General features: G+C 38.9%; 1 protein-coding gene across 1 annotated transcript; it reads left to right on the plus strand.

Annotated features, from left to right (window-relative positions):
* Nucleotides 1-1,127: 1,127 nt before the first annotated feature.
* LOC105211716 (uncharacterized) lies at nucleotides 1,128-7,736 on the plus strand. Its single transcript, XM_029039861.2, has 12 exons — nucleotides 1,128-1,751; nucleotides 1,823-2,272; nucleotides 2,338-2,968; nucleotides 3,150-3,405; nucleotides 3,471-3,669; nucleotides 4,767-4,955; nucleotides 5,024-5,199; nucleotides 5,266-5,440; nucleotides 5,645-6,094; nucleotides 6,156-6,780; nucleotides 6,849-7,128; nucleotides 7,309-7,736. The coding sequence occupies exons 1-12, from the start codon at nucleotides 1,212-1,214 to the stop codon at nucleotides 7,592-7,594; spliced, it is 4,257 nt and encodes a 1,418-aa protein (XP_028895694.2). The 5' UTR covers nucleotides 1,128-1,211; the 3' UTR covers nucleotides 7,595-7,736.
* The last annotated feature ends 1,053 nt before the right edge of the window (nucleotides 7,737-8,789 follow it).

The raw sequence follows: 8,789 nt of genomic DNA on the forward strand, positions 1-8,789 counted from the left end.
AAAATTCTTTCGAAAAAACACTCTCTTTAGCTGACTTACCTTTTCAAATGCTCCTGGGAGACGGTGAGTTCCACGTAACCTCTCCAATGGAGCGCCTTTTTGTCAACTCGGATAACTAAAGAAAATTGTGTGTCAAATACCCGCACGTTTTCACAGCCATTCTTAAATGAAAGGAAGTTGTAAAGCACACTGGTAAACTCAATTGGTGCACGTAATTTGAAACGGCGCATGTGGCAATAACGGCAACTGGTCGTGGCAAGCGACAAGTAATGTTGGCGATTGTTCTTTGAAGCGACCAGACTGCTCAGTTACGGTATTTTGTGAATAAAATGCAACAACAAATTATTATGTGTAACTATGTTAAGATGGGAATTTATTGTAAGTGCTACTCTCCTTTCAGCTAACCAAAGCTAACTACAATAGAAGGAGCACAAGCGCTTCCGTCATGTCGACGTTTCGTCCTAACACAGCTTTTGTCTTTGGACTTTCTTGGTATTCGTTACTCAACTTCTCTCCTTTCAATATCTCCAGCTATACCATCGTCATTGTTTTAATGATAATGTAAAATTAATTGTCTCAATTATGCTGAGTGACACCCTACAAATTGTTGCTATTGTTGTAGCACTTCACGAGAACAGATAATTGAGCATTCCGATTACAAAACTGTGAACATTTAGAGAATTGATTAATCTTTGCCGGGAATAGAGAGGAGTGAGAATTTTAAAAGAGTTTATAGAATACTTATTAAGCTTTTAAATGTAAATAAGTTAAAATAGACAACGCAGTTCTCCAAGTGACATCAACGAAAGGTTTGAGGCTAAATGAAAACTTTCAAATTCAAATTCGTCGTACAATGAGTTTTTAAAATATTTTTTGATTATCTACAATTTTTTTACAAACTGCAAACCGAAATCCGATTGCATAATCTAAAACCGCAAAAACACTATCTACATATACAGTTCTCACGCTACACGCTTACTAAAATAGCGCTTGCGGTTTTCAAGGTTGCATATCGTATCAGCAGGAATATGATAAAACTATGCAGCTATTGAAAAACTGCACAGACAACAACAAATTATAACAGATAATACGAGCGCGTTTATTTCCAAACGGTATAAAAGAGTTTGGCATTGAAAGCATTTTCACAGTCGTTTCGACACAACCCCACACAGTTTAACTTCTAATACTTGCAGTCCGCTCCTGCTATCAACATGTCTAGCGAACAGAATAAGAAGGCAATCAACTTACTCTTCCAGAACCCTTTGGAACCGGTATTCGCAACACGCGACAATGGCAAGGCCGTACTGGATGTACCTGATAGCTTCTACACGGAACAGTATACCGAAGTCAAAGAGGAGATACAGAATCGTTTTGGCGAAGAAGTCGACGTGAAGATACCCATACGAGACATAAAGAGGAAGCCGAATTTGGATTTCGCTAAACCACTGACCAAACGTCGCCAATTCTCACTCTTCTATGCACCACATCGCCGCATCGCCGCGCAACTCATACAATTATTGTTAGAGCCCACTACCGAGGAAGACTTCATTGCTTTGGCCGCCTATGTGAAGGATCGTGTCAATGCTTTCCTCTTCCAGTATACCTTCTCGGTGGCGGTGCAACATCGCAAGGACACCAATAAATTACAGGTGCCAGTAATTGTGGAGCAATTCCCACAAAACTTTGTTGAGCCATCCGTGTTTCAGGAGGCACGTGCCGAGGGCAAATTGGTCTCAGACCCAGGAAATCGGGTATGTAGGGCGAGAGAGTAGTTTAATAATTTGAATTATTTAAAAAAATCCAAAACTCCTTTACTTTTTAGCGGCGCATTGAGATTCCACAAAACTTCACCGCCTCCGACCGTGAGGAAGAGCAACGTTTGAGCTACTTCCGTGAGGATATCGGTGTTAATAGCCATCACTGGCATTGGCATTTGGTATACCCCGGTTCGGGACCCGATGAGGTCGTGCGCAAGGATCGTCGTGGTGAGCTCTTCTATTACATGCATCACCAGCTTATGGCACGTTACAATGTGGAACGCTTCTGCAATGCTTTAGCTAAGCTACAGCCATTGAACAATATACGCGAACCAGTGGAGGAGGGTTACTTCCCCAAAATTTTATGCAGTCTGAATAGTCGCACCTATCCGGGTCGTGTTGCTAAGACGGCATTGAAGGATATCGATCGCGATGGACGTGTACTCGAACTAGCTGACATTGAGCGCTGGATCAATCGTGTGGTGCAAAGTATCGATCAGGGTTATGTAACTGATGTAAGTAGGCTCTTCTGAGGTTGTTAGTTAATAGTTACAAAAACATTATTTTACATCCTTCATAGGCAAGAGGCAATAACATACCATTGGATGAAGTGAAGGGCATTGATTTACTCGGCGATATAATTGAGTCGAGCGATCTCTCAGTCAATCCCGGTTTCTATGGTGATCTTCACAACCAAGGACACAATGTAATTTCATTCTCGCACGACCCAGACAATCGTTTCTTAGAAGACTTCGGTGTTATGGGTGATGTCACCACCGCTATGCGTGATCCCATCTTCTACCGCTGGCACGGCTACTTGGATGTACTCTTCAATCGTTTCAAGGAGAAGTTGCCTGTTTACAGCGCACCCGAACTGGGCTACGACGGCATATCTGTAACACGTGCTGATGTCCGTATCATTAGCGCAACAAAGAACATCGTAAACACGCTGCTAACCTACTGGGAAAAATCTGATGTCGATCTGGCAGCTGGTCTCGATTTCGGACCAGGTGGCAGTGTTTATGCATTGTTCACACATTTGCAACATTCTCCGTTCGAATATTTGATCGAGGTGAACAACCAAAGTGGTACACCAAAGCGTGGTACTTGCCGTATCTTCTTATGTCCCATCACCGATGAGCGTGGCACATCACTGACTTTGAATGAACAACGTCAACTGGCCATCGAATTAGACAAGTTCAATGTTAATTGTAAGTTTTTGAGAACTTGAATTCTATTTGTTACAAAAAAACTCATAAGATGTTTGAATGAAAGCTCTCAGAATCGTTTTTGTGAAAGCTTTTTCATGAAAGCTTTAAACAAAATCATTTTTAATCACATAACATTTCCAAGTCGATAAGAACTCAGAACTAATTACATTTCCTTTTACAGTAATGCCTGGTGTTAACAAAATCAACCATGCTTATTCGGACTCCAGTGTAACCATACCCTACGAACGTTCATTCCGTCGCATTGGCACCGCACATTTGCCCGACAATGCACAACAATTGGCTGAATTCCGTTTCTGCGGCTGCGGCTGGCCGGCACATATGCTACTGCCAAAGGGTAAACCCGAGGGCATGCAATTCGAACTATTTGTCATGATCTCGAACTATGAAGACGACGCTGTCGTGCAGAAGAATAACGCGTGAGTATAGTTTGTGAATTAAAATGCATAATAATAATAACAAAATAATCTTGCGTTCCCATCAGTCCTGATGTCTGTGGCGATGCGGCTTCATTCTGTGGTCTTAAAGACAAATTATATCCCGACAAGCGTGCTATGGGCTATCCATTCGATAGACGCCTACCGGCTGAAACCTTGAACGCATTGACTGATAACTTCAGCAACATGAAGAAGACACCAATTAAGATCATCTTCCGCAATGAGGTTGTCGAAAGGAAACGCAATTAGAATGGCAAAATCTTAACAAAATCTTATGGAGGCTGAAGTGTTTAAGAGCAAAATGTGGAATATCAATATCCACAGTGCTTAGAAAATTTTTCTTCAATACCCGAACACACTGCTATACAATATGTCTTATAATTATCTACTATATTCCTATTTACTCAATAAATTTTTAAAGCTTTAATTTGAAATTGTTTATATATGATATATCAAATCATAGTTAAATTTATATAGACTCTTCCTCGGAAAAAATTATTAAATTAGTATATAGTAAGAAAGGTTATCAATACTCGAATGAACTTAATACTGAGATCACGGAGAAGCGATAATTTATAACTAATAGTAAAGACTTCTGCGCTTTCTAAGAAAAATCGAATGAAATTATGTACTTTTCATAAAAGAAAATACTATTTCCACAGTTCATTTTTAACTGTAAATTACAATACCACTAAGAGTCGTATGTGAGTCATAAGCATCAATTATTCGATTGTCTGGTACATATTTCGCACTCATATTCTTACTCTCTCTTTGATGAACGGTAAACTGAACTTTACTCGAAATTGGGAATATAATAACTAAAAAAACCCCAGTTTGCAAAGAAGTTATTTTCCGACTAATCTTAAAACCTCCTATATAACGACACAACGAACTCCATTCCGAAAAAACCGATTTTATTTTTAGACAAGCTCTAGTAGACTTTGCATTACTAATCTCAGAGTGTGGTTCCAAGTAACACTTCTAGAAACCTTTCCGATTTTATATATTTTTATACAATTTGCTGAGAAAAATTCTTAATTTAAAATGGCAATGACCTTTCGAGAATTTAGCGGCAGTAAAAACCACAAATATATTAAACATAAGCGTGTATGTGGGAACAATCCAGCGACGGATTTTTCTTAACTTATGATTAATTTAAGAAAAGAACATGTGTGCAAAAAAAAACACGCTTGAATTCAATGAACTACAGCACAGAAGACTGATAAGGAAAAAGTTATTGCGGTCGGCGAAATGGTACACAGCGTCCCACGATTGCGAGTATAAAAGAGCAACCGCCACAAGCGGTGCACACAGTTGACTTTCACATGTGCTAAACTTGACACGGAGAGAAAAAAATGACGGATTATGCAAAAGCTTTTCAAATGCTCTTCCAGAGCCCTTTGGAGCCCATCTACACTTGTCGCGACAATGGCAAGTGTATTTTCGAGCTACCAGACTCGCATTATATGAAGTGCGATGGAGGAGTGAAGAAAATGCTGCAGGAACGCTATGCGAATAGCGAGCATATAAGGGTAAAATATATAAATATATATCATATACAATTTACATTTATTAATAAACAATATTTACTCCCACATAGTTCACGCTGAATGAGCTGCCGTCAAAACCGGATCTATCTTTCGCTGCTAAATTGGGTATGAAGCAAAACTTTTCGCTCTTCAATACGCAGCATAAGGAAATTGCCGGCAAACTCATCCGATTGCTGATGGAAGCTGAGGATTTAGACCACTTTCTCAGCTTGTGTGTCTATATTAGGTAAAAACTCTTGGATTTTCTCATGCAAAGTATCTTTATAAGATTATTATATATTTTGCTTCACAGACATCGCTTGAACGCTATGCTCTTCCAGTATTGTTACTCAGTTGCTTTACTGCATCGCTCGGAAACACGTGGCATTTGGGTGCCACCCGTTGCCGAAATATTTCCAGCGAATTTTATTGAACCCTCAGCTTTTAAGGACATGCGTACGGCTTTGGAATTTAAAGGCAATAAAAAGGTAGGACCATAAAACTGATACATGTACTCTAAAATCGTTTTATGACTCAGTACGGTCGAACTATTTTATTGGCAGCTAAGTCCTTTAATAAGTCCCTGCTTTGATCTTCAAACAGAAATCGTAGATTTTGGCTTATCTACTAAAGCTCCTCACACCACTCCCCTTAAAGTCATATTTTAATGTATTTTCCTCTGTTTCATTTAGCCTCACGTACAAATTCCCATTAACTATTCCGCATCCGATCGCGAATTCGAACAACGTTTGGCATATTTCCGTGAAGATATTGGTGTGAATATGCATCACTGGCACTGGCATTTGGTTTATCCCAATAGCGGTACACGAGAGATCATTAACAAGGATCGGCGCGGTGAACTCTTCTATTACATGCACCAACAGATTTTGGCGCGTTACAATGCCGAACGTTTTTGCAATAAACTAGCAGCGACATTACCGTTAAATAATCTTCGCGAACCAATCGAAGAGGGTTATTTTCCAAAATTGTTAGATCATACGCATCAACGCACCTATCCGGGACGTAGCAGTCGTCTGTGTTTGCAGGATGTGAATCGCGAAGATACCGCAGTCGAAATTGCCGATTTGGAGCGTTGGGCCGATCGGATCTTGGCCGCCATCGATCAGCTTTTTGTAGTAGATGTAAGCACTGTGGTTAATTGAATTAAGTAAAAGAAAATTTTAATCAAATTATTTTCCTCAGTCGGATGGCAAGAAGCATATATTGGACGAGGTTACCGGCATCGATATACTCGGCAATATTATTGAGGAGTCTGATCTCTCCATCAATGTGCAATACTATGGACAACTACATAATATGGGACATAATTCACTTGCCAGCATACACGATCCAGATCATCGACACAAGGAGGAGTTCGGGGTGATGGGACAAAATATGACCGCTATGCGTGATCCAGTCTTCTATCGTTGGCACACTTATATAAATAATATACTGTTCAAATTCAAGAGAATCTTGCCACCCTACAATGAGCAACAGCTCAACTTCGCCGACATTAATTTGCGTGAAATTGAAGTGCAGACCAGCACCCTGGAGGAACCGAATCATTTTGAGACATTTTGGCAAAACTCAAAAGTTGACTTAGCGGCCGGCTTAGATTTTACTGCCGATAGCGGTTTATTTGCCTCGTACACACATCTGCAGCACGCGCCTTTCGAATATAGCTTTGTGGTTGAGAACGCCAGCGAACATGTGAAGAGTGGCACGTGTCGCATCTTCCTATGTCCCAAAACGGATGAACGTGGCAAACCACTGAAGTTGGAGGAACAGCGCTTAATGGCAATTGAAATGGATAAGTTTACCGTTAAGCGTAAGTGCGACTACTGATGACACAACAATTATTTGTATGTATATATTTTTGTCTCGTTTTACCCTCAGTTTACCCCGGTGAAAACCTGTTGAAGCGTCTTTCTGTGGAATCCTCCGTCACAATCGCTGTCGAGCACACTTTTGGCCGCACCACCAATAACGACGCACTCTCTGAGGCAAATCCGGAGCTCAACACTCGTCTACACTTCTGCGGTTGCGGTTGGCCACATTATATGCTGCTGCCTAAGGGTAGAACTCGCGGCTTGAAATTCGACTTATTTGTCATGATTTCAGACTACGCCGACGATGCGGTTCAACAGCCTGGGCCACGAGGAAATTGTCATAACTGGTAAGTGTACACTGTACTGAAGTGCTTAAGCGTATGAAGTGTAGGAATTTGGGTGTATGCTTTCAGCAACTCTGAGTCTACTCAATAATCATAATAACATTAAAAAACACTCAAATATTCATACTGTATATGAACATGTGTTTAACGACATAACTATTTTTACTCTTTCCAAAATCTCAGCGAAGAAATGTCTAACGAAGTAACTGAAGTGTCTGATGAGAATGACACCCTCTGCAATGACAATGCGGTTTCCTTCTGCGGTCTCCGTGACAAATTGTATCCCGATAAGCGTTCAATGGGCTATCCTTTCGACAGACGTTTACCAGCAGAGAGTCTTAATGGACTTGTGGAGCAGTTTGGAAATATGCAAAGAATTGATGTCACAATAACATTTAAGGACGAGATCAGAGCAGCCGAAGATGAGGTTGACGAAATTACACAAGATATCAGTGATTTAGCACGATAGAAGATTATAACCTGCACGATGTGTAAAATTATAAAGAGTTGCCACCAACAAAGAAGTATTTCAATAAATTAAAATTAATATTTAACTCTTATTTGAGTCATAAACTTTAATTTTGCGAAAAGAAAGCCAAACAAAAGTTTAACCATATTTCCATTTTTATTGTCTCAACTACACCCAGAGATGCTTCGACATCATCCAAAAAGAGAGAAACCCTACACACTTTTGCACAACATATGTTTACATATGCTTGTTGATAGGAAAATTAATTAGGCAACAACTTTGTAGCCAGGGCATGTTGTGGTTACTCAGTTAAATACTTTTACACAGCATACGAGTATTTGCATGAAATCCCGTATAGTCTTCCTAACCCAATTTAAGCTAACATAACAAACAAACGAAAATGACTTAAGCATTTTTCCATTTGAGCTCTCGCACAGACCGTTGTGTGTTTGAGCGACAAACTGGAATTTAATTTGGTTGACCACATGGAAAATTGCTTATAAATATTTGTTGGTACAAACATATGATAGATGAAAGTGAGTGTACAAATGTATATTTAATGCAATAATAGTATGAGCGCAGAATGGTAAGTGCAAGACTTTTTTTTGGAAATCTATTGCATGAAATAATAACGGCATTATATATTATACATCATTCAATGACAATACATTATACTTGCTGGAATCAAATAAACGGAATCGCTGACCTCTAATACGGGATATAATTATTATTTGTGAATTTTAGTAATACTTTGGTGAAATGTTCTTTAGCACGCCTTAAAATCTAGAACTTAAACACTCAATAAAGTTCAATTAAGGAAGTCAAAATTGTATGAAGCTTGGGATATTATCAACCATAGTAAGTATATTAATTTATTCAACCACTCAATCCACTTATCAAAGGAACTAATTTAAGATCCAAACTATCATCTAATTAGCTAATTAAGAAAGTTTAGAAAAGTTAAAACTTAATTGTTCTCAATTTACTATATAAGAAGGCAATTATGCTATTAATATTAAATTGATTCCAACTTGACTTCAAAATTGTTATAACTAGAACAAAATTGAAAAGGAAGTGGAATCAATGAGTGAGGCAGAATATTTATATTAAACTAGTGAATGTGAATGGCTTAAACATAGCCAAATAAGTTTCAATGTTAAATTAAAATTTATTTTATTTATACTATATTTTTCAC

Source organism: Zeugodacus cucurbitae, chromosome 6, assembly GCF_028554725.1.
Source record: "Zeugodacus cucurbitae isolate PBARC_wt_2022May chromosome 6, idZeuCucr1.2, whole genome shotgun sequence".
In the NCBI taxonomy this organism is placed as follows: domain Eukaryota; kingdom Metazoa; phylum Arthropoda; class Insecta; order Diptera; family Tephritidae; genus Zeugodacus; species Zeugodacus cucurbitae.